The following is a 23,858-nucleotide window of genomic DNA, read 5'->3' on the forward strand; positions in this document are numbered from 1 at the left end:
CCACTGCGCTGACCTTTTTTTAGTTATATGTTTAATTTAAAATTTTTAAAAAATTTTCTTTCTTGAGACAGTCTCGGTCTGTCACCCAGGTTGCAGTGCATTGGTGCAATCTTAGCTCACTGCAACCTCCGCCTCCCAGGTTCAAGTGATTCTCCTGCCTCAGCCTCCCTAGTAGCTGGGACTACAGGGGCGTGCCACCATGCCTGGCTCATTTTTTGTATTTTTAGTAGAGACGGGGTTTCACCATGTTAGCCATGGTGGTCTCAATCTTCTGACCTCGTGATCCTCCTGCTTCGGCCTCCCAAAGTGCTGGGATTACAGGTGTGAGCCACCGCACATGGCCTATTTTTATGTTTTTAAGATTTTTTTGAGAAAGAATGTCACTCTGTCACCCAAGCTGGAGTGCAGTGGTGCAATCTCAGCTCACTGCAACCTCGGCCCCCTGGATTCAAGCAATTCTCCCACCTTAGTCTCCTGAGTAGCTCAGATTCCAGGCACATGCCACGATGCCCAACTAATTTTTGTATTTTTTGTAGAGACGAGGTTTCACCATGTTGCCCAGGCTGGTCTTGTAGTCCTGGGTTCAAGTGATCTGCCTGCCGCGGCCCCTCAAGGTGTGAGCCACCATACTTGTCCGATTTATTCTAATATGTAAAATACATGATGTGACTGGGCACAGGGGCTCATACGTGTAATCCTAGTGCTTTGGAAGGCCGAGTCAGGAGGATCTTGACCAGCCTGGACGACATAGGGTAACAAGAGCGAAACTCTGTCTCAAAAAAAAAAAAAAAATTGGCTGGGCCGCATGGGGGAAGATAAGAAAAAATAAAGGTAACAAACCAAACAAAAATCTTGACGGGCAGGGTGGAGTATGGCTGCAGTCCCAGCTTTTCTGGAGGTTTAGGTAGGCTCCAGCATGGGCGACAGAGCAAGACCATGTCTCAAAAAAAAAAAAAAAAAAGCATATCTGCGCATTAATGTTTGGAACAAGCTGCATTCTCTCCAGAAGGACCTAGAAGGCCCAGATAAGCCCACCAGTGATTTGAGGCAGGTTGAGATGGAAGCTTTTCAGATGTTCTTTCTTTGGTGCTGTTTTTGTTTTGTTTTGTTTGAGACAGAGTCTCATTCTGTCACCCAGGCTGGAGTGCAGTGGCACAGTCTTAGGTCACTGCAATCCCCACCTCCCATGTTCAAGCGATTCTCCCACCTCAGCCTCCCGAACAGCTCCCGAATACCATGCCCGGCTAATTTTTGTATTTTTAGTAGTGACAGGGTTTCATCATGTTTGCCAGGCTGGTCTGAAACTCCTGACCTCAAGTGACCCACTTGCCTCAGACTCCCGATGTGCTGGGATTATAAGTGTAAGCCACTGCACCCAGTCTGTTTTTGTTTTCTGAGACAGGATTGCTGTCACCCAGGCCAAAGTGTTGTCATGTGATCTTGGCTCATTGAAGCCTGGAATGCCTGGGCACACAGGATCTTCCCACCTCAGCCCTGTGAGTAAGTGGAACTACAGGTATGCCACCAGGCGCAGCCAATTAAAAAAAAAAAAAAAAGGGCCGGGCGCGGTGGCTCAAGCCTGTAATCCCAGCACTTTGGGAGGCCGAGACGGGCGGCTCACGAGTTCAGGAGATTGAGACCATCCTGGCTAACACGGTGAAACCCCGTCTCTACTAAAATACAAAAAAAATTAACTGGGCGAGGTGGCGGGCGCCTGTACTCCCAGCTACTCGGGAGGCTGAGGCAGGAGAATGGCGTGAACCCGGGAGGCAGGGCTTGCAGTGAGCTGAGATCCGGCCACTGCACTCCAGCCTGGGCAACAGAGCCAGACTCCGTCTCAAAAAAAAAAAAAAATGGCGGGGTGTGGTGGCTCACACCTGTAATGCCAGCACTTTCGGAGGCTGAAGTGGGCGGATCACGAGGTCAGGAGGTAGAGACCATCCTGGCTAACACGGTCTCTACTAAAAATACAAAAAAATTAGCCCGGCTTGGTGGCGGGCGCCGGTAGTCCCAGCTACTCTGGAGGCTGAGGCAGGAGAATGGCGTGAACCCAGGAGGCGGAGCTTGCATTGAGCCGAGATAGCCCCGCTGCACTCCAACCTGAGTGACCGTGCGAGACTCAGCCTCAAAAAAAAAAAAATAAATAAATAATTGGCAGAGATGGGATCGCCCTGTTGCCCAGACTGGTCTCTCAATTTCCTGGACTCAAGCGATCCTCCCATCTCAGTCTCCTAAAGTGCTTGGGATTACAGGTGTGGCCCACTGTGCCTGCCCTGCTCTCTTTTGAGACAGAGTCTTGCTTCGTTGCCCAGGATGGAGTGCAGTGTTGCAGTCTTGACTTACTGCACCCTCGAACTCCTGAGGTCAAGTGACCCTCCTTCCTCAGCCTTCAAGTAGCTAGCACTGCAGGCATGTATCACTATGCTCACTATGCTCAGCTAAGTTTTTTTCTTTCTTTCTTTCTTTTTTTTTTTTTTTTTTTGAGACGGATTCTCATTCTATAGCCCACGCTGGAGTGCAGTGGCACAATCTCTGCTCACTGCAAGCTCCGCCTCCTGGGTTCAGCCATTCTCCTGCCTCAGCCTCCCAAGTAGCTGGGACTACAGGCGCCCACCACCATGCGCAGCTAACTTTTTTGTATTTTGTTAGTAGAGACAGGGTTTCTTTTTTTTTTTGAGACGGAGTCTCGCTCTGTCGCCCAGGCTGGAGTGCAGTGGCGCGATCTCGGCTCACTGCAAGCTCTGCCTCCCGGATTCACGCCATTCCCCTGCCTCAGCCTCCCTAGTAGCTGGGACTACAGGCGCCCGCCACCGTGCCCGGCTAATTTTTTTTTGTATTTTCAATAGAGACGGGGTTTCACTGGGTTAGCCAGGATGGTCTTGATCTCCTGGCCTTGTGATCCACCTGCCTTGGCCTCCCAAAGTGCTGGGATTACAAGTGTGAGCCACCGCGCCCAGCCAGAGAGGGGGTTTCACGGTGTTAGCCAGGTTAGTCTCCATCTCCTGACCTCGTGATCCTCCCACCTCAGCCTCCCAAAGTGCTGGGATTATAGGCACGAGCCACTGTGCCCGGCAGCTTTTTTATTTTGTAGAGATGAGGTCTCCCTATGTGACAGGAGGCCTAGCACTTTGGGAGGCTAACACTATGTTGTGTTCTTGAGACGGAGTCTCACTCTGTCACCCAGGCTGGAGTGCAGTGGCATGATCTTGGCTCACTGAAACCTCCGCCTCCCAGGCTCTAGTGATTCTCCTGCCTCAGCCTCCCAAGTAGCTGGGATCACAGATGCGCACTTCCATGCCTGGCTAAGTTTTTGGCATTTGGCATTTTAGTAGAGATGAGGTTTCACCATGTTGCCCAGGGTGGTTTTGAACTCCTGAGCCCAGGTGTTCTGCCCACCTCGGCCTCCCAAGTGCTGGGATTACAAGCATGAGCCACACCTGGCCCCCACAGAGTTCTTTTTTTTTTTTTTTTTTTTTTTTCTTGAGACGGAGGCTCACTCTGTCACCCAGGTCCCACATACTCGGGAGGCTGAGGCAGGAGAATAGCTTGAACCCGGGAGTTGGAGGTTGCAGTGAGCCAAGATCACGCCACTGCACTCCAACCTGCACGATAGAGACTCAGAAAAAAAAAAAATTGGGGGGGCGCCGGACATGGTGGCTCACGCCTGTAATCCCAGCACTTTGGGAGGCCGAGGCAGGCAGAACACTTGAGGTCAGAAGTTTGAGATCAGCCTGGCCACCATGGCGAAACCCTATCTCTACTAAAAATAAATTAGCTGGGAGTGGTGGCAAACGCCTGTAATCCCAGCTACTCGGGAGGCTGAGGCGGAACTGCTTGAACTTGGGAGGCAGGGGTTGCAATGAGCCAAGATCATGCCATTGCACTCCAACCTGGGCGACAGAGTGAGACTCCATCTCAAAAAAAAAATTTTTTTTTTTTATAGAGATGGGGTCTTGCTCTGTTGCACAGTTTGGTCTCAAATCCGTGTCCAAAGGATCCTCCTGCCACAGCCTCCCAAAGTGTCAAATTGTTGAGATTATAGGCATGAGCCACAGTGCCTGGCCAAGTGTCCTAATTTCCTTTTTTTTTTTTTTTTGAGATGGAGTCTCGCTCTGTCGCCCAGGCTGGAGTGTAGTGGCCGGATCTCAGCTCACTGCTAGCTCCGTCTCCTGGGTTTAAGCCATTCTCCTGCCTTAGCCTCCGGAGTAGCTGGGACTACAGGCGCCCACCACCTCGCCCGGCTAGTTTTTTGTATTTTTTTTTTTTTTTTTTTTTGAGACGGAGTCTCGCTCTGTCGCCCGGGCTGGAGTGCAGTGGCGCGATCTCGGCTCACTGCAAGCTCCGCCTCCCGGACTTACGCCATTCTCCTGCCTCAGCCTCCTGAGTAGCTGGGACCACAGGCGCCCGCCACCTCGCCCGGCTAGTTTTTTGTATTTTTTAGTAGAGACAGGGTTTCACCGTGTTCGCCAGGATGGTCTCGATCTCCTGACCTCGTGATCCGCCCGTCTCGGCCTCCCAAAGTGCTGGGATTACAGGCTTGAGCCACCGCGCCCGGCCAGTTTTTTGTATTTTTTAGTAGAGACGGGGTTTCATCGTATTAGCCAAGATGGTCTCGATCTCCTGACCTTGTGATCCGCCCGTCTCGGCCTCCCAAAGTGCTGGGATTACAGGCTTGAGCCACTGCGCCCGGCCGTGTCCTAATTTCTTATAGTCATTGGATTAGAGCTCACAAATATGAACTCATTTTACTTTACTCCTTTCAACACACTCTCTCCAAACAGTCACATTTTGACGTCCTGGGGGTTAGGACTTGAACATACGAATTGGGGGAGACTATTCAACCCAAAACAGAGCATTTCTCCACTCCATGCAAATACTGTGTTGGACACAGAAGCCAGCACTGCCCCAGCCAGCCAGAATCCCAGAACTGCCCTTGGACAGTGGAGGCTAGAGTGCCTGGGAATGCATGATGGGGGACCCAGCTCTGATCTGGGGCCCTCAGAGCCTGAGGAACCAACTGGCAGAGGTCTGCGGGGTGAATGCAGTGGAATAAGTGACTGGAGGATGGAGGGGGTTTCAGGCAGTGGGCACGTGTAGAGGCCTAGAAATGGGAGACCTGGCTTCAAGAAGACCCAAGAGGCCAGGTGCCGTGGCTCACGCCTGTAATCCCAGCACTTTGGGAAGCTGAGGTGGGTGGATCATGAGGTCAAGAGATGGAGACTATCCTGGCCAACATGATGAAACCCCATCTCTACCAAAAATACAAAAATTAACTGGGTGTGGTGGCGGGCGCCTGTAGTCACAGCTACTCTGTTGGCTGAGGCAGCAGGATCACTTGAACCTGGGAGGTGAAGGTTTCTGTGAGCTGAGATTGCGCCACTGTGCTCCAGCCTGGTAACAGAGCAAGACTCCGTCTCAAAAAAAAAAAAAAAAAGGCCCAAGAGCAGGGCAGTGAGAGGAGGCATTCGGGAGGAGGTTTGGTCTCCACCCAAGAGACACCCTCTATCCAACCCTCATCCTGTTGTTATTATTATTTTGTTATTTGACTTAAAAACTTTATTTTTCTTTTGAGATAGAGACTTGCTCTGTTGCTCAGGCTGTGTTGCAGTGGCACCTCAGCTCACTGCAACCTCCACCTCATGGGTTCAAGTGAGCACATCCGGCTAATTTTGTATTTCTTTTTTTTCTTTTCTATGTTTTTTTTTTTTTTTTTAAATTAATTAATTTATTTATTTTTTGAGACTGAGCCTTGCTCTATCGCCCAGGCTAGAGTGCAATGGCCGGATCTCGGCTCACTGCAACCTTTGCCTCCCTGGCTCAAGTGATTCTCCTGCCTCAAACTCCTGAGTAGCTGGGATTATAGGCACCCGCCACCCCGCCCAGCTAATTTTTTTTTTTTTTTCTTTTTTTTTTTGAGGCAGAATCTTGCTTTGTCTCCCAGGCTGGAGTGTGGTGGCGTGATCTTGGCTCCCTGCAATCTCCGCCTCCCGGGTTCAATAAATTATTCTGCCTCATCCTCCCAAGTATCTGGGACTACAAGCACGTTCCACTACACCTGGCTAACTTTTTGCATTTTTAATAAAGACAGGGTTTCCCCGTGTTAGCCAGGATGGTCTCGATCTCCTGACCTCATGATCCGCCCGCCTTGTCCTCCCAAAGTTCTGGGATTATAGGCGTGAGCCATTGCACTCCACCTTTTTTGACTTTTTATAGACACCAGGGGTCAGGGGAGGTGGGTTTTGAAGTCCTGAGCTCAAGTGGTCTCCTGCCTTGGCCTCCCCAAATGCTAGGATTATAGGTAAAAGCCACCAGTCACAACGTGTGGCCTGTAAATGTTATTTCTTTTCTTTCTTTTTTTTTTTTTTTTTTTTTTTTTTTTTTTGAGACGGAGTCTCGCTGTGTCGCCCAGGCTGGAGTGCAGTGGCCGGATCTCAGCTCACTGCAAGCTCTGCCTCCCGGGTTTTTACGCCATTCTCCTGCCTCAGCCTCCCGAGTAGCCGAGACTACAGGCGCCCGCCACATCGCCCGGCTAGTTTTTTGTATTTTTTTAGTAGAGACGGGGTTTCACCGTGTTAGCCAGGATGGTCTCGAACTCCTGACCTCGTGATCCGCCCGTCTCGGCCTCCCAAAGTGCTGGGATTACAGGCTTGAGCCACCGCGCCCGGCCTCTTTTTTTTTTTTTTCTGGAGATAGAGTCTCGCTCTGTCGCCTAGGCTGGAGTGCAGTGGTGCGATCTCGGCTCACTGCAACCTCTGCCTCCCAGGTTTAAGCAATTCTGCCTCAGCTTCCCGAGTAGCTGGAATTATAGGCATGTGCCACCACTCCCAGCTAAGTTTTATATTTTTAGTAGAGACGAGGTTTCACCTAGTTGGCCAGGCTGGTCTTGAACTCCTGACCTAAGGTTATCCACCCACCTCAGCCTCCCAAAGTGCTGGGATTACAGGCTGCAAATGTTACTTCTAACAACAGTCTGAATTTGTGTGAACTCAGTGCTGGGTCCCCATACTAGCAGCATGAAGCTCACATGGGAGTTGGAGAGATTCCAGGGTTCCACACTGACCTGCTCAAGATCCCCAGTATCATGTTTTTGAGGGTTTTGTTAAGAAACAGGGTTGGCTGGGTGCAGTGACTCACGCCTGTAATCCCAGCACTTTGGGAGGCTGAAGCGGGTGGAACACTTGAGGTCAGGAGTTCTAGACCAGCCTGGCCAACATGGTAAAACCCCATCTCTACTAAAAATACAAAAATTAACCAGGCCTGGTGGCAGGCGCCTGTCGTCCCAGCTACTTGAGAGGCTGAGGCAGGAGAATCGCTTGAACCCGGGAAGGCAGAGGTTGCAGTGAGCCAAGATCACACCACTACACTCCAGCCTGGGGGACAAGAGTGAGACTTCGTCTCAAAACAACAGAAAAAAGAGGGTCTTGGCCAGTCACTGTGGCTCCCGCCTGTAATCCCAGCACTTTGGGAGGCCAAGGTAGGCGGATCAGGAGGTCAGGAGTTCAAGACCATCCTGACCAAAATGGAGAAACCCCATACCTGTAATCCCAGCTACTTGGGAGGCTGAGGCAGAGGAATCGCTTGAACCCAGGAGGCAGAGGTTGCGGTGAGCCGAGATCGTGCCATTGCACTCCAGCCTGGGTGAAAAGAGCAAAACTCCGTCTCACACACGCACACGCACACACACACACAAAATAGCTGGGTGTGGTGGTGAGCGCCTGTAGTCCCAGATACTTGGGGAGCTGAGGTGGGAGGATCACTTGAGCCTGAGAGGTTGAGGCTGCAGTGAACCAAGATTGCACCACTGCACTTCAAAGCCTGAACAACAGAGTGAGACCCTGTTCAAAAACAAAAAAAAAAAAAACTCAAGGCCGGGCATGGTGGCTCTCGCCTCTTATTCCAGCACTTTGAGAGGCTGAGGCAGGTGGATCACCTGAGGTCAGGAGTTCAAGACCAGCCTGGCCAACATGGCAAAAACCTGTCTCTACTAAAAGTATAAAAATTAGCCAGGTGTGGTGGCAGGTGCCTGTAATCCCAGCTAATCAGGAAGCTGAGGCAGGAGAATCGCTTGAACCTGGGAGGCAGAGGTTGTAGTGAGCCAAGATCATGCCACTGCACTCCAGCCTAAGTGACAACAGTGAGACTCCGTCTAAAAAACCAAAAAACCTATGGCTCTCACATATTTCCTTTTCCAAATGAGGTCCTGAGTATCTGGGACTACAGGCACAAACTATAGCACCTCGCTAATTTTTTTGTTTGTGTGTGTGTGTGTGGTTTTTTTTTTTTTTTTTTTGGTAGAGATGAGGTCTCACTATGTTGCCCAAGCTGATTTTGAACTCCTGGCTTCAAGCTCTTCTCCTACTTCAGCCTCCCAAAGTCTTGGGATTACAGGTGTGAGCTGTCCTGCCTAATTTTGTCCAGCCTAATTTCTTTTTGTATTTTGGAGATGAGGTCTGGCTGTGGTGCCCATGCTGTTCCCAAACTCCTGGCCTCAAGCAATACCGTCACCTCAGCCTCCCAAGTAGCTGAGACTATAGCCACGAGCTGCCAAACCTTGCATCACACCCTGTCGCTCTCTTTTTTTTTGAGACACCATCTCCCTTTGTTGCCCCGGCTGGAGGGCAGCAGTGCAATGACGGCTTACTGCAACCTCCACCTCCTGGGCTCAAACAATCCTCCCACCTCAGCCTCCCAAGTAGCTGGGTCTACAGGCGTGTGCCACCATGCCTGGCTAATTTTTTAAAATTTTAGTAGAGATGGGGTTTCACCATGTGGCCCAGGGTGGTCTGGAACTCCTGACCTCAAAGAATCCATCTGCCTCAGCCTCCCAAAATGCTAGAATTACAGGTGTGAGCCACCACTCCTGGTACATCACACTCTATCCTCAGATTCAAGTGCCTCTGCCTGGCATCCAGTGTCTTCCAGGACCAGACCCCATCTCCCATGGTCTATCCCAGGCTTCCTGGTCAGCTCAGAGTTCTCAGAACATGAAATCTCCAGGCCTTTCACTTGGAATGTCCTCCACAGCTTGATTATCTGACTGGCGATCCTTTAAAGACTTGCTTTACTTGGGCCGGGCCCGGTGGCTCATGCCTGTAATTCCAGCACTTTGGGAGGCCGAGGTGGGCGGATCATGAGGTCAGGAGATCGAGACCATCCTGGCTAACACGGTGAAGCCCTGTCTCTACTAAAAATACAAAAAATTAGCCGGGCATGGTGGCGGACGCCTGTAATCCCAGCTACTCGGGAGGCTGAGCTTGCAAGTGAGCTGAGATCGTGCCACTGCACTCCAGCCTGGGTGACAGAGTGAGACTCTGTCTCAAAAAAAAAAAAAAAGACTTGCTTTACTTTTCTTCCTTCAATGCTTGTTCCTCTTCCTTGTCACAATAACACAGTCTATAACATCAATAACCCAGTATGTAACATCATCCACAAGAAACAATCATAATAGACGGTGTCTACATTCATTGAGTGATAATTACGTGCCACACTTTCTAAGCATTTTATTTGACATCCCTCCCATTGGAGGTGGAGTCTATGATGCCTCTCCTTGAATATGAGCTGGCTTCAGTGACTCCCTGTAGTGAATAGAAAGAGATGTCACACTGTGTTAATTCCAAAGTTAAGTCATCAAAACTGAACTCCCACTTGGCTTGCTCTCTTGGGACATTTCCCTTAGATCGTAGCTGCCATGTTGAGAGGAAGCCCAAGCCACAGAGGGGCCATGTGCAGATATTCTGGCAAATAGCCCCAGCAGAAGTTGAAGACAACAGCCAACGCCAACTAGCAGATATGTGAGCGAGGAAGACTTCAATGTGATTCCAGCCCCAGCCACTGTCTGCAAGTACATGACAGATCTTCAGGAAGAACTGCCAGGCTGGACTGAGTCAAACCCCAGAACCATGAAAGATAGTGACTTTTTTTTTTTTTTTTTGAGATGGAGTCTCGCTCTGTCACCCAGGAGGCTGGAGTGTTATGGCGTGATCTTGGCTCACCGCAACCTCTGCTTCCTGGGTTCAAGCGATTCTCCTGCCTCAGCCTCCTGAGTAGCTGGGATTACAGGCATGCACCACCACCACACCCGGCTAATTGTCTGTATTTTTAGTATAGGTGGTGTTTCACCATGTTGATGAGGCTGGTCTTGAACTCCTGACCTCGTGATTCACCTGCCTCGGCCTCCAAAAGTGCTGGGGTTTTTTTTGTTTTGTTTTTGAGACGGAGTCTGGCTCTGTTACCCAGGGTGGGGTGCAGTGGCATGATCTCGGCTCACTGCAACCTCTGCTTCCTGGGTTCAAGTGATTTTCCATCCTCAGCCTCCTTAGTAGCTGGGACTACAGGTGCTCGCCACCACGCTCGGCTAAGTTTTTGTATTTTTAGTAGAGATGGGCTTTCACCATGTTAGCCAGGATGGTCTTGATCTCCTGGCCTTGTGATCCGCCCGCCTTGGCCTCCCAAAGTGCTGGACTTACAGGCATGAGCCACCGTGCCCAGGCTAGTGACTTTTTTATCATCACTATATTGGAGTTGCTTGGTATGCAGTGTTAGATAAGCAGAAAAACTTGCACTAACTCACTGAATTCTTTCTCAATTCTGTAAAAGGAACTCATTTCCATTTTATTTTATTTATTTTATTTTAATTTTTCTTGTTGAGACAAGGTCTCACTCTCTTACCCAGGCTGTAGTGCAGTGGTACTATCTCAGGTCACCACAACCTCCATCTCCTGGGTTCAAGTGATTATCCCACCTCGGCCTCCCAAGAAACTGGGATTACAGGCATGTACCACCACGCCTGGCTAATTTTTGTATCTTTGGTAGAGATGGATTTTCGCTATGTTGGCCGGGCTGGTCTTGAACTCCTGGACTCAAGTGAATGCACTGCCTGCCTCAGCCTCCCAAAGTGCTGGGATTAGAGGCATGAGACACCATGCCCAGCCCACATTCCCATTTTAAAGATGAAGAAATTGAGGCTCAAGCTGGGCAATGTGTGAAACGGAAGTTACAGCGTAAGTAAGTGGTAGAGCTGGGTTGTGAACACAGGTGGACACTACACAGGGTCATTGTCACCAAACTCTGTAGTCTGTATATGTATAATATGGGGTCTTGGACAGGCATGGTGACTCATGTCTGTAATCCCAGCACTTTGGGAGGCCGAGGTGGGTGGATCACCAAAGTCAGGAATTTGAGACCAGCCTGGCCAACATGGCGAAACCCCATCTGTACTAAAAATACAAAAATTAGCCAGATGTGGTGGTGTGTGCCTGCAATCCCAGCTACTCTGGAGGCTGAGGTACGAGAATCACTTGAACCCAGGAGGCTGAGGTTGCAGTTTGCCAAGATTGCACCACTACACTTTAGCTTGGGAGACAAAGCTAGACTGTGTCCCAAAAAAAGAAAAAGGGCGTGGCGTGGTGGCTCATGCGTGTAGTCTTAGCACTTTGGGAGGCCGAGGTGGGTTGATCACCTGAAGTCAAGAATTTGAGACCATCCTGACCAACATGGTGAAATCCCATCTCTACTAAAAATACAAAAAATTAGCCGGGCTTGGTGGCAGGCACCTGTAATCCCAGCTACTAGGGAGGCTGAGGCAGGAGAATTACTGGAACCTGGGAGGTGGAGGTTGCAGTGAGCTGAGATCCTGCCATTGCACTCCAGCCTGGGCAACAAGAGCGAAACTCTGTCTCAAAAAAAAAAAAAAAAAAAATTGGGGTCTGGCTTTTGCCCAGGCTGTAGTACAGTGGCAGGATTATAGCTTACTGCAGCCTCGAATTCCTGGGGTCAAGTGATCTTCTTACCTCAGCCTCCCAAGTAGTTTGGAGTTCAGCACATACTACCATGGCCAGTTTGGTATTCTGTGTCTGCATGTCTTATTATTTTTTATTTGAGACAGGCTCTCACTGTGTCACCCAGGCTGGAGTACAGTGGTGTGATCATGGCTCACTGCAGCCCTGAACTGAGCTCAAGTGATCTTCCTGCCTCAGCCTGCTGAGCAGGTAGGAATACAGGCATGCACCACTACACTGGGCCAATTTAAAATTTTCTTTTTGTTTTTTTTTGGTAGAGACAGGTTCTCACTGTATTGCCAAGCCTGGCCTTGAACTCCTGGGCTCAAGCAATGCAACCACCTTGGCCTGTGAAATTGCTGGGATTACAGGCACGAGCCTCTGCACCCGGCCTTGAAGTGTGTCTTGAGGCCTATACAAGTTAGGCAGCTTTTTGGGAGCCCTGGTGGCACACAGTGGGAAGGAACCCCTCCTGCCCTTGTCAGCCCCTGTTCCGACCCCCTCTCCATTTCCAACACCTGGGTGTTCCGAGTTATGTTGACTGCTCTAGGGCACAGGCCATCCATCATTTACACTGTAGTATGAATCAGTCACTGCTTCTAGGATCTGAGGATTAGACGTGAGACATCTGTTACTTTCTGGCAATTCTCCTTCCCACCTGTTTCCCCAAGAAGCAGCCACACACATCACGTGCTCTTGCTGGCGACTTTATTCAAAGGGGAGAGGGAAAAGTGAGAGAGAGAGTTGGGTCATTTCTGGGATAAGGTGGAGAGGGGTGAGTCTCTGGAGCTCCAGGGAGGAGGGACAGACATCTCAAAACTATTATAGAAGGCCGAGAGGGCGAGGGGTGGGGTTCTGGGTGTTCTGAGGGGCAGGGCTGGGGGAAGGGACCCTCCCCCAACTCAGGGCCACGCGTCCGCTAGGGGCCGCTGCCGCTTCCACTGCCACTCCCGCTGCCCCCAGCGTCCAGGATGGAGGTGCGAGGGCGGCGGGAACGCCAGGAGGGAGCTTCCCGGGCCCGCCGTCCTGGTCTGGGACGAGGTAGTGCGGAGATGGAGATATTGAAGCAGTGACGGGCTCCAGGAGCGGCCACCGGCAGGGCGTGGCCCAGAGCCGAGCGACAAAGGTCCGTCCCGTCTGCGAAGGTCTACGAAAAAGTGGAGTTAGGGCCGTAGTGGGCGGAGTCCAGAGGGGCATGGCTTTCTCCCAGGGGCGTGGCCTCGGGAAGGGAAAGTCTGTAAGTTCCTTTGGGATTGGGGTCAGAGGCGGAGTGTGCAGTTTGGGAGTCTGGGTGCGGGGCCAGAGTGGTGGCAGGTCCTTGGGGAGTGTGAATGTTCTTACTGGGCCCTAGCGGGATGAATCAGGGTTGGGGCAGTCGGGGGACGCGCAGAGAGGTCTGTATCAAGGCTGGGGTTTTGTAGAGGGTGACTGGGCTTCTGGGTCCTCCATGGTAAACTGGATGGACCCAGAGCAGGGATGGTTCCTTGGGAAGGGCAAATCTGGACTTAGGGAGCTTTTGGGGTCAAAGGGCGCAACCCAATGGGAGGTTGGGCTAGGGAAGGGTTGGAGTAGGGACCTGGGGAGTGCCAATCCGGTCTCTGGGGTCTAGACACGGTAAGAACTTGGTGGGGGTCGGGGCAGTAGCTCATGCCTGCAATCCCAGCACTTTGGGAGGCCAAGGCGGGCGGATCACCTGAGGTCAGGAGTTCGAGACCAGTATGGCCAATATGGTGAAATTCTGACTCTACTAAAAATACAAAAATTAGCTGGGCATGGCGGCGAATGCCTGTAATCCCAGCTACTCGGGAGGCTGAGGCAGGCAAATCACTTGAACCCGGGAGGCAGAGGTTGCAGCGAGCAGAGATTGTGCCACTGCACTCCAGCCTGGGCAACAAGAATGAAACTCTGTCTCAGAAAAAAAATAAAGAACTTGGTAGGGAGGATCTCAGTCTCTTCTCTTCACCTTCTGCCTCACACTCACCTGTCCATAGGTAAGGCAGCTAGGCTCACAGCCCCTTTTTTCTGAGAGTGGGAGCCAAGTCGGGCCACAGGTGATATCATCTTCGCAGTTGGCGAACCTGGAGATGGCGAGTGGAGAGGTGGGTAAAGCTTTTGTAGCTACATGCCAGCGGGATTCCGGTTCTTCTAGACTGTGTTCAGTATATGTCCCCCGCTGGGATCCAGGCCCTGCCTCTTAGAACCACTCCCCTGCTAACTCCAGATTTCATCTCTCCAGATTTCATCCCACCCCATATTCTATCAGATCTTTCCATACTCTGGGCCATGTCACAACTGGCCTCGTCCCTGCAGACCTCAGACCATTTGTTACGGGCCAGTCCCTCATATTTTCCCACTCTTTCATTTTCCTTTTATTTATTTTTGAGACAGGGTCTTGTTCTGTGACTCAAACTGGAGTGCAGTGGCACAATCATGGCTTATGGCAGCTTTGACCTCCCGGGCTCGAGCAATCCTTCCACCTCAGTGTCTCAAGTACCTGGTACTATAGGCACACGCCATCATGTCTGATTAGTACTTTTTTTTTTGTTTTTTGAGATGGAGTCCTGCTCTGTCTCCTGGGCTGAAGTGCAGTGGCCCAATCTCTGCACACAGCAATTTCTGCCTCCCAGGTTCAAACAGTTCTGCCTCAGCCTCCCGAGTAGGTGGGATTACAGGCACCCACCACCACGCCTGGCTCTTTTTTGTGTTTTTAGTAGAGACAGTGTTTCGCCATGTTGGCCAGTCTTGTCTCAAACTCCTGACCTCAGGGGATCCGCCCACCTTGGCCTCCCAAAGTTCTGGGATTACATGCGTGAGCCACTGCGTCTGTCCCATGTCTGATTAATTTTTAAACTTTTTGTTGAGACTGGGTCTTGCCATGTTGTCCAGGCTGATCTTGAACTCCTGGCCTCAACCAATCCTCCTATCTTGACCTCTCAAATGACGGAGATTATAGGCGCCCTCCCTTTTACCTTCTCTTTTCAATCAGGAGGACTCACTCCTTAAGAAATCTCAGGGCCTGGCTGGGCATGGTGGCTCACCCCTGTAATCCTAGCACTTTGGGAGGCCAAGGCAGGCAGATCACCTGAGGTCAGGAGTTAGAGACCAGCTTGGCCAACATGGTGAAACACCGTCTCTACTAAAAATACAAAACTTAGCCGGACGTGGTGACGGAAGCATGTAATCCCAGCTACTAGGGATGCTGAGGCAGGAGAATCACTTGAACCCAGGAGGCTGAGGTTGCAGTGAGCCGAGATTGTGTCACTGCACTCCAGCCTGGGCAACAAGAGCAAAACTCTATCTCAAAAAAAAGAAAAAAAGGCCGGGTGCAGTGGCTCACACATGTAATCCCAGCACTTTGGGAGGCCGAGGCAGGAGGATCACGAGGTCAGGAGTTCGAGACCGGCCTGACCAACATAGTGAAACCTCGTCTCTACTAAAAATACAAAAATTAGCCAGGCGTGGTGGTGTGCACCTGTAATCCCAGCTACTCAAGAGGCTGAGGCAGGAGAATCGCTTGAACCTGGGAAGTGGAGGTTGCAGTGAGCCGAGATTGCACCACTGCACTCCAGCCTAGGGGACAGAGTGAGACTCCATCTCAAAAAAAGAAAAGAAAAAAAAAAGAAATCTCAGGGCTATGAAAAGCCACATCGCCATATGGCAGGTATCTTAAAAACTGGGGGCTTCGGCCGGGCGCGGTGGCTCAAGCCTGTAATCCCAGCACTTTGGGAGGCCGAGACGGGCGGATCACGAGGTCAGGAGATCGAGACCATCCTGGCTAACACCGTGAAACCCCGTCTCTACTAAAAATACAAAAAACTAGCCGGGCGAGGTGGCGGGCGCCTGTAGTCCCAGCTACTCAGGAGGCTGAGGCAGGATAATGGCGTAAACCCGGGAGGCGGAGCTTGCAGTGAGCTGAGATCCGGCCACTGCACTCCAGCCCGGGCTACAGAGCAAGATTCCGTCTCAAAAAAAAAAAAAAAAAAAAAAAAAAACCCAAAAAACTGGGGGCTTCTACCTGGGCTCTAAACATTAAGCTGCATCTCTTAAACCTTGGCCCTGTTGGAGGCCACTCCCCTTTACACAGAAGGCCAAGCAAACTGCAGGCTCCGCCCTCTCCCCTGCCCAAGTCACAAGCCACGCCCCTTGCCCCCGCATGTCCTACCAGGCCTGGCAGAGCTCCTCGCAGAGCGGCTGTGCTTGGCGTACCCCCAATAGCCGCAGGCGGAAGCGACTGCGAAGGGCATGTTGGAGGTGTTCCAGGAAGGATTCGCACCTAGACATCGGGAGAGAGAGGGTTGGATGGGTTAGGACCCAAGGGGAGTTCCAGGGCAATGGGCAAAGTACGCGAGAAAACAGTGGAGGGTGCTGTACTCACTCGGGGCTCGGCACTCCACAGCGTTCTGGATGGTTCCCAGGGCTCGATATCTCTGTTGTGTCCATCTCTGAGGGACAACAAGTTCCTGGCAAAGGGGAACCCTGTGAGCCAGGGTCTTGGATCCTCAGATAAGGTTTGGGAACTGAGGGCTGGGGATCCCCTGGACAAGGGAGAACCCAATTACATCAATCCTCACAAACCCCTAACTTAAGACCCTTCCTTTGGAATGCAAATGCAGCTTCAAGTAGTAATGATCATTTATTGTTTATAATAATCAACTTATTTGTCATGTGCCTGGTAGTGACACATGTGCTTAATCCTTTTCCTTTATTTTTCTTTCTTTCTTTTGAAACAGGGTCTTGCTCTGTCGCCCAGTCTGGAGTGCAGTGGCACGATCTTGGCTCACTGCAACCTCCACCTCCCAGGTTCAAGCAATTCTGGTGCCTCAGCATCCCAAGTAGCTGGGATTTCAGGCGCATGCCACCTCATCCAGCTAATTTTTGTATTGTTAGTAGAGACAGGGGTTTCACCATGTTGGCCAGGTTGGTCTCAAACTCCTGACCTCAAGTGATCTGCCCACCTCGGCCTCCCAAAGTGTTGGGATTACATACGTGAGCCACCGAGCCCCGCTCATATGCTCATATGCTTAATCTTAACAACAGCTTTGTGAGGTATGTTTGTTATTTCTCTCTTTTTGGGGGTCCATGTGAGACCCAGAGAGGTTAGATGACTTCCTCAGGATCACATAGTTACAAAGTGACAGAGTTGAATTTGAACCCAGGCAGTCTAATTCTTATCCACCGTTCTTCAGCACTATCCCTGCCTCCCACCTTCGTGGCCCTGCTAGGCCCCTCTCATAAGGAAATTCTGACATTACCATGGCAGGGTAGGTGTGGGTTTCTGGGTGTTGGTGGTGAGGCAGGGTCTGGGGTGCTCACCTGCCAAGTGTAGCTTGCCTTTGCCCAGATCAGCTGCCAGCCCATGGTGTCGCTGGGACCTGGCTTGGAGTGGGTGGCTCCCTCCACAGGCTTCTAGCAGGATCCATGCCAGGGTCAGTTGCAGGACCCAGGTCAGGCCAATGGGTCGCATGTGGACCCTGCAGGCCATGTCCACCTGAGATAAGAGCTGGCAGGCATAGTGTGGGGTTCAGCCATCCCTTTCTGTGAGCTTAGGGTGGCACCCACCCAATGCATACCCAAGAAGCAGTGCCAGACAGAGTAGGGAAAGTGCAGCTGAGGAGGAGGCTGGGGCAGTGGCCAAGGATATTCAAATCCCAGGAGACCACCAGGGCCTGCCTACATCCTAGGAATCCCCCTCCCATCAGAACCCTGACCTCTCTGTCCCCCACCAAGTGCCACCCCCACCAAGCTTAGACCACAGTCGCCCTCCCCCATCCAGCAGGATCTCCCACCTTTTTAGTCCTCAAGGGACCCCTTTTTTTCTCAGAATGAAGGGGACCTCCCTAGCTCTTCCAATCCCCCTCTACTGTTCAGTAATTCCTTCTCTTCTATGCGGCCTCCCTCCTCCCTCTCACGCTCTGCCAGCCCTTCTCTGGGTCACCTTCTCTCGGCCCACAATCGGCTTAGGGGCCACCCAGAGCTGGGCCTTTGGGACCAAGCGTGGTGTGGCAGGGCTCAGGTTCTGTCACTGGGGCCCAAAACTACAAGGCAGGGACAGCTAGCCGTCTATGGAGACAAGACTGTCCCCTTCCTGCCTCCCCGAGTTCAGCCCCTCACCTGTTAGCTGGATTGGGGTATAGAGGCTGATAAGACACCTCAGGATCCACTCCAGGAAACTGGCAACTGAAAGGGGCATGGCTTAATGCAGAGGCGGGACCTCCCACCGTCCCGCCCACATGCCTGCTGACCAAAGGCTGGCCAACTTGGGCTGGTGTGTATATATCCTTGTGTTTGCTTTTATGTTGAGCTTCTGGCTTAAGCTGTGGTATCTGTATATGAGGGGAGTGCGTGTGTGTGTGTGAGGAAGGTGTGTTTGGCCTGCAAATTAACACACATACAAACACATACCCAGCAAATGCAAACACACGCAAACATCCACAAATACAGATACACACAAACTCACACTCTGCAGCCATACAAACACATGCTTAGGAAACATAGACATACACACACTCATCCAATGCAAACACACACAAACAACACATATAAACACTCAACCAGTGTCAACCAGTTCAGAACTTCAAGAACTTCTGAAGTTTCTGCGAATGTGTGTTGCTTGTGAACACTCCCTTAACTCATCCATTCATTCGACAAACATTTATTGAGCACCTACTGTGTGCTAGATTCTGGGGATGCAGTAGTGAACAATACATGAAAATTTCAGCCAGGCATGGTGGTTCACACCTGTAATCCCAGCACATTGGGAAACCGAAGTAGAAGGATTGTTTGAGCCCAGGAGTTTGAGACCAGCCTGGCCAACATGGTGAAACCCCATCTCTAGTAAAAATAATTAAAAAATAAATTAGTTGGGCATAGTGGCACGTGCTTATAATCTCAGCTGTTCAGAAGGCTGAGGCATGAATATAGTTTTTTTTTTTTTTTTTTTTTTTTGAGACGGAGTCTCGCGCTGTCACCCAGGCTGGAGTGCAGTGGCCGGATCTCAGCTCACTGCAAGCTCCGCCTCCCGGGTTCACGCCATTCTCCTGCCTCAGCCTCCCGAGTAGCTGGGACTACAGGCGTCCGCCACCTCGCCCGGCTAGTTTTTTGTATTTTTTTTTTAGTAGAGACGGGGTTTCACCATGTTAACCAGGATGGTCTCGATCTCCTGACCTCGTGATCCGCCCGTCTCGGCCTCCCAAAGTGCTGGGATTACAGGCTTGAGCCACCGCGCCCGGCCGGCATGAATATAGTTTGAACTTGGGAAGTAGAGGTTGCAGTGAATCAAGATTGTTCCACCGCACTCCAGCCTAGGCAACAGAGTGAGACTCTGTCTCAAAATAAATAAATAAATAAATAAATAAAAATAAAAGACACACAAATCTCAACTTTCATAGAGCTGACATTCTAGGGGGGAGAATCGGATGAGAAAAACATCCCTGCAGTGGGTACGGGTGTGTGTGTCTATGTGTTGTGTTGGGAGAATAATTTGTTTTAGATTATAATTTGTGTGCAACTGGACATCCCTTGGTTTTGGAAATATGTGGCTGTGCTTCCACTGGTTGAGTGTTTATATGTGTTGTTTGTGTGTGTTTGCATTGGATGAGTGTGTGTATGTCTGTGTTTCCTAAGCATGTGTTTGCATGGCTGCAGTGTGTGAGTTTGTGTGTATCTGTATTTGTGGATGTTTGCATGTGTTTGCATTTGCTGAGTATGTGTTTGTATGTGTGTTAATTTGCAGAATGTGTGGGTCTGTGTTTGTGGAGTATATGTTTGCAGAGTGTGTTCGAATAAGTGTTTGCGTGTCTGTGTTTCCTGAATATGTGACTGTATGTAAGTGTTTGTGTGCCTCTCATCTCAGGGCAAGAGAGGCTTTTTGTCTGCCTCTTTTATCGCTGTATTCCCTCCCAGATCCCAAAATACTACATTGCACATAGTAGGTGCTCAATATGTGGTAAGTGAACGAATCAGTAGATACTATCTCTGGGTCCCTCTGTGTGCACCCAGTGATGTGCTGGAGGCCTCAGTAAGCAAGATCTGCCGGACCTAGCCTTCTCCTGGTCCATCTTGAGGTGGTCGCAGATGTTTGTGGGTCAGATCTGTTCAGCTCTGGGCCATGCCTCACGCCAGAGCCTCCGCACCCTTTGTCCTTCCCTAATCTCAGCCCCCGACCCTGCGCTTGGATTTCAGCACCGTGGACAGGAGCGCGCGAGACCAGCACCAAGGAGAGCTCCCGCGGTCGTCATCGTGAGCTAGGTCGCCAGGGGCGGAGTCCGGGCCATGGATTGAGAGATGTGCGAGCAAGGGACTCAGCGAGACGGTGACACAAACATGCCGACAAACATATAGAGACACAGACAGATATAACCCAGGCAAAGGCGCGAACTTGAGGCGACAAGCTCCTGGGGAAAACCCGGACCCAGCCTCGCCGTCGTCCAGCAGGGGTCGCTCTTACCCAGCAACCGCGCCCTCCCGGACCTTGGGGCCAGATACTGGCCACCACCCCTTGGGGAAGCCCTTCTGTCCCCCAGTGCCAAGACTTGGAGTTCGGAGGGCTCGGACACCCTCCTCTCCAACTTCGGGAAGCATGGTGGATTTGGCCTCACCTGTGTGAACATGGAGGAGCGTCGAGGGAGCTGAAAAGCGCTTTAACTGCCCCCGTCTCCAACTACCAGCTAATCGCTCCTATAAATACAGACGGCCTGGCCTGGCTCCTTAATCCGGACCATGAGGGAGGGGTCGCTAGAGGGGCTGCAGGGTTCCCTGAGGAGGCTCTGATTGCGGGGGACGGGGGGCGTAATATGCAGGCACATGTTTTTCTGAGGTTGCCTCTCCTGTGAAGATGGGTCTCCTCAGTGAAAATGTTTCTCTGTAAGCATGACATCTCCCCTGGGGCTGTAGAGGTCTCATGGGTGGGGACAGTTTTCCACAGAGGATACGGCTTTTAGGGGTCTCTGATTGGAGGTATCCCCCCCAGGGTCTCCACGGGAATTGTTACTCCTGGGATCTTTCTCTTTGGGGAATGCCTCTTCCGTGGGGAGGGGGATGGCTTTTGAGAGGAAAGTCACCTCTCAGGGACCATATCTCTTAGGAATGATTTTCAGGGTTGGGGGACTTCTTGATTGGAGAGGGCGTCCATGTGGAAACTATCTCCCCCGGGAAATGTGTCTCACCAAGGGGGGTCTCTGGGGGATGAATGTGGGGGGAATGTATCTCAGGGAGAAGGCTTCCTTTGGGGTGTTTCTTAAGTGGGGGTTCTAGCCCTGAGAATGTCTCTCCCCTGGGGTGTGTCTTTTTACAGGGGTCTCTCGGCAGCTTGGCTCCCATGGGGGCACCAGGAGGCTCCGCCTCCCCGCCCACCCCTTCCCCCCCCAGCGCGGGCAGCGGTGGCTGAGCTCGGGCTCGGGTGCCCAGACGCAGTGACGGCGCCGGGCCCGCCCCACTTCGCTCCGCCCCCTCCAACCCCCCCCCAACCAGCCGCCGCCGCCGCCGCCGCCGCCGCCGCCGCGGGCCCCGCGGCTTCTCACTCCCTCCCTCCTCCCTCCTCCCGCCGCCGCTGCCTCCCTCCTCCCTCCCCGGGCCGAAGTCGCCGCCGCTGCCGCCATGGACGATTCGGGCCTCATCCGCCGCCGGAGGCTGCAGGTACGCGGCTGCCTGGGCCCCGGGTGGAGAGGAAGGGGTCAGCGCCCTGGGGCGGGGCCGGGCAGGAGGCGGGCGAACTTGCACCAGGGTCGGCCGGGACTCCCCCACCCATGGGCTCGGGACGCTAACCGCAGGGAACGCTGTGGCCGCGCGTCCCGCCGCGCTGGGGACCCCGCCCCTCAGGCGCCGCCCGGCGATCCAGGGAGCTGCCGGAGGGGTGCAGCCTAGCGCTCCCCCTCGAGGATCGCCTGATGGGCGCTTGGCCCGCCCTAGGGGGAGGGGGCTGGGGCCGAAGTCATCGTCCTGGCGCCTCGCCAGGCTGGGGGTGAGGGGGCGCAGAGCAAAGTTATTACCCTAGGGTTCGTACCCCTCAGGGCCATCGGCGCCGCTGGAGGCGTAAACATGTTTGTGCAGCAGCCTCGCCCCTCACCACCCCAGGAGCCCCCTCCCGAGGCATAGGACGCCCTGCGTCCCCCACGCACCTGCCTGGCCACCAGGATTCTTCCTACTGCCCTAATTGGACAGGCACCTAGACAGCTTTCTCACTCTTCATTCCACCTCCTCCACTACAACATCCGCCCCCCCACCGCGATCCTCAAGTCCAGCCCAGCTTGTGGGTGGGCGGGAGCGATTTTTAGCTCCTTGCAGCCTTAGAAGATGCTGGTCTCGAGGCTGCGCAGGCGCAGGAGGCGTGCGTCCACTGCACGGAGTGGGACACTGAGGATCGCTGTGGAGTGTGGGGAAGGTGGGGACAAACTCAGGTGTCGGGAGCTCCTACCTCCAAGGTGGGGAGGGATTCTGTAGCCGAGAAGCGTCCTCTGCTCGTCTTCAGCTGCGTTTCTGAGGGGTTAGTAGGGAAGTTCAGGGTTAACACAGAGGTTCGGTCCCAAACATTCCAGAGAGGAAGGTGATGATATCTGTGCCCCAAGGCCCTGCGTGGGGTCTGGCCCTTCTGAGCCTCCTTGGAGCTCAGCCCCAGGCTTGGTAATCTGGAGTTTAGATAAAGCCAAGAATCGGCCCAGACTCAGGCTCCATCCCCAGCCTGAATCTTGGGAAAGGAGGATTCAAACCCTCACCTAGGGCTTCGTCCATTTCTAGACTCCCCTAATCCATCATTCCCGAGGTTGAAGACCAACGGGAGCTGATAGGTCAGTGCAGCAGGAAAAATGGTGATCAGACTGCAGGAAGGACCTTCCAGGCGTCTGGATAACGCTGGAGCCAGACATGAGTTGGAAAACTAATTTGCTTTCAGAGCCCAGATGGCCCGCTCTCTGGAGCTTAGGCCTCTCTGAAGTGCTCCCCACATTCTCTCCCCCTCCCAGGGGTGGGTTAGGAGAGTGGGTTCCGGGAAAAGGGAGGCAGCTGCGGCAAAGTTAGAGCAAGTGCTGCAGCAGCCAGGCTGGGTTCGCGCCGTCGGGTCTCCGAGAAAAGGGAGGAAAGAGGCGGGGCCTGCACTGTGTGTCCCCGCCCTCCGGGCCGGCGTCAACTCTCATTGGCTCGTCGCCACGCGGGACTTTAGACTCCCGCTCAAGACACCGCCCCCAACGCGGGATGCTTCCACTCACCCACCCACCCACTCAACCCGAGGCATGCTCTGGGTCTGGTGACCCATGTCGGAGTCCTGTCCCCACCGCTTCCCTTCTGGTGGGATTAACCACTTCGTTGCCTGGATACACCCACACACGTTGCTGCAACCTCTTAGAAACTGTCGCATCACTGCTGAGCGCCCGAGGGTCCCCTGTGTGCAGCTAGGCTCTAGTAGCTGGGATTACAGGCGCACGCCACCATGCCCGTCTAGTTTTGTATTTTTAGTAGACAGCGAGTTTCGCCATGTTGGCCAGGCTGGTTTTGAACTTCTGACCTCAGGTGATCCGCCCGCCTCGGCCTCCCAAAGTGCTGGAATTACAGGCGTGAGCCACCACGCCCTGGGATCTTATATATAGACAGCATCCTGAGTTCGAATGTCCTGTCTGCAGTGTCAGCTATTAATCCCGTGCAGGAGAAGCGGAATCCACTTGGCAGAGCGGCTCTGCAGCTGAGGTTGGAGGTGGCGTCTATCTACACTGACGTCAAAGATCCGAACTTTCGCCGCTCCAGTTTGACCCTTTCTTCGTCCCTAGAATGTTTGGGGGCGCTAGCGGATGGGGCTGGGTTCAAGGTTTTCTTCGTGTTGTGCTTAAAAGCCCTCCAGGGGCTTACCCTCCAAGGCTGGGTTATCCGGGTCTGGACCCCCCGGGCTCTGGGCCAGAAAATCCAGGTCTTGATTTCTCTTGGACCATTGCAGACGCGCAGCCAGGTCAACTGGTCCTGGCTGCGGCTCATTCACGCCGGTCGTGCAAAGACAGAGGGAAAACCTGGTTTGGATTACCGGTCACCCGTGGCTCGGGAGGGCAGGGCTGCCCTTTGGCACCGCTTATATGTTTGTTCATTGTACAAGGGGGTGGGACG

The 23,858-nt window shown here is 52.6% G+C and overlaps 2 protein-coding genes and 1 long non-coding RNA gene across 11 annotated transcripts in view; 2 read left to right on the forward strand and 1 right to left on the reverse strand.

Moving 5' to 3' along the window:
* Positions 1–6,672: 6,672 nt before the first annotated feature.
* LOC139360285 (uncharacterized) lies at positions 6,673–20,473 on the forward strand. Its single transcript, XR_011617590.1, has 4 exons — positions 6,673–11,000; positions 11,885–11,987; positions 13,769–13,876; positions 19,959–20,473. It is a non-coding gene; the product is annotated as an uncharacterized lncRNA (long non-coding RNA).
* LOC105465580 (retbindin) lies at positions 12,469–22,832 on the reverse strand. Of its 9 annotated transcripts, none has more exons than XM_011714158.3 (7): positions 22,487–22,832; positions 22,189–22,250; positions 17,091–17,277; positions 16,153–16,237; positions 15,940–16,050; positions 13,759–13,855; positions 12,469–12,924 (listed from the first exon to the last, which is right to left on the reverse strand). In XM_011714158.3, the coding sequence occupies exons 1-7, from the start codon at positions 22,500–22,502 to the stop codon at positions 12,697–12,699; spliced, it is 786 nt and encodes a 261-aa protein (XP_011712460.1). In that variant the 5' UTR covers positions 22,503–22,832; the 3' UTR covers positions 12,469–12,696. The 9 variants fall into 9 exon arrangements, with proteins under 9 accessions (XP_011712460.1, XP_070943037.1, XP_011712640.1 ...); XM_071086933.1 differs by having other exon boundaries at positions 12,598–12,924; positions 16,153–16,312; positions 17,091–17,265; positions 22,487–22,612; XM_011714093.3 differs by having other exon boundaries at positions 12,598–12,924; positions 16,153–16,312; positions 22,487–22,612.
* LOC105465833 (microtubule associated serine/threonine kinase 1) overlaps positions 21,288–23,858 on the forward strand; it is a 43,949-nt gene continuing 41,378 nt past the window's right edge. The window contains exon 1 of the mRNA XM_011714553.3: positions 21,288–21,410. Within this exon, the coding sequence (XP_011712855.1) occupies positions 21,372–21,410 (39 nt within the window). The 5' untranslated portion in view covers positions 21,288–21,371. The remainder of the gene's footprint in view (positions 21,411–23,858) is intronic.

The sequence above is a fragment of the Macaca nemestrina genome, chromosome 20 (assembly GCF_043159975.1).
Source record: "Macaca nemestrina isolate mMacNem1 chromosome 20, mMacNem.hap1, whole genome shotgun sequence".
Classification (NCBI taxonomy): domain Eukaryota; kingdom Metazoa; phylum Chordata; class Mammalia; order Primates; family Cercopithecidae; genus Macaca; species Macaca nemestrina.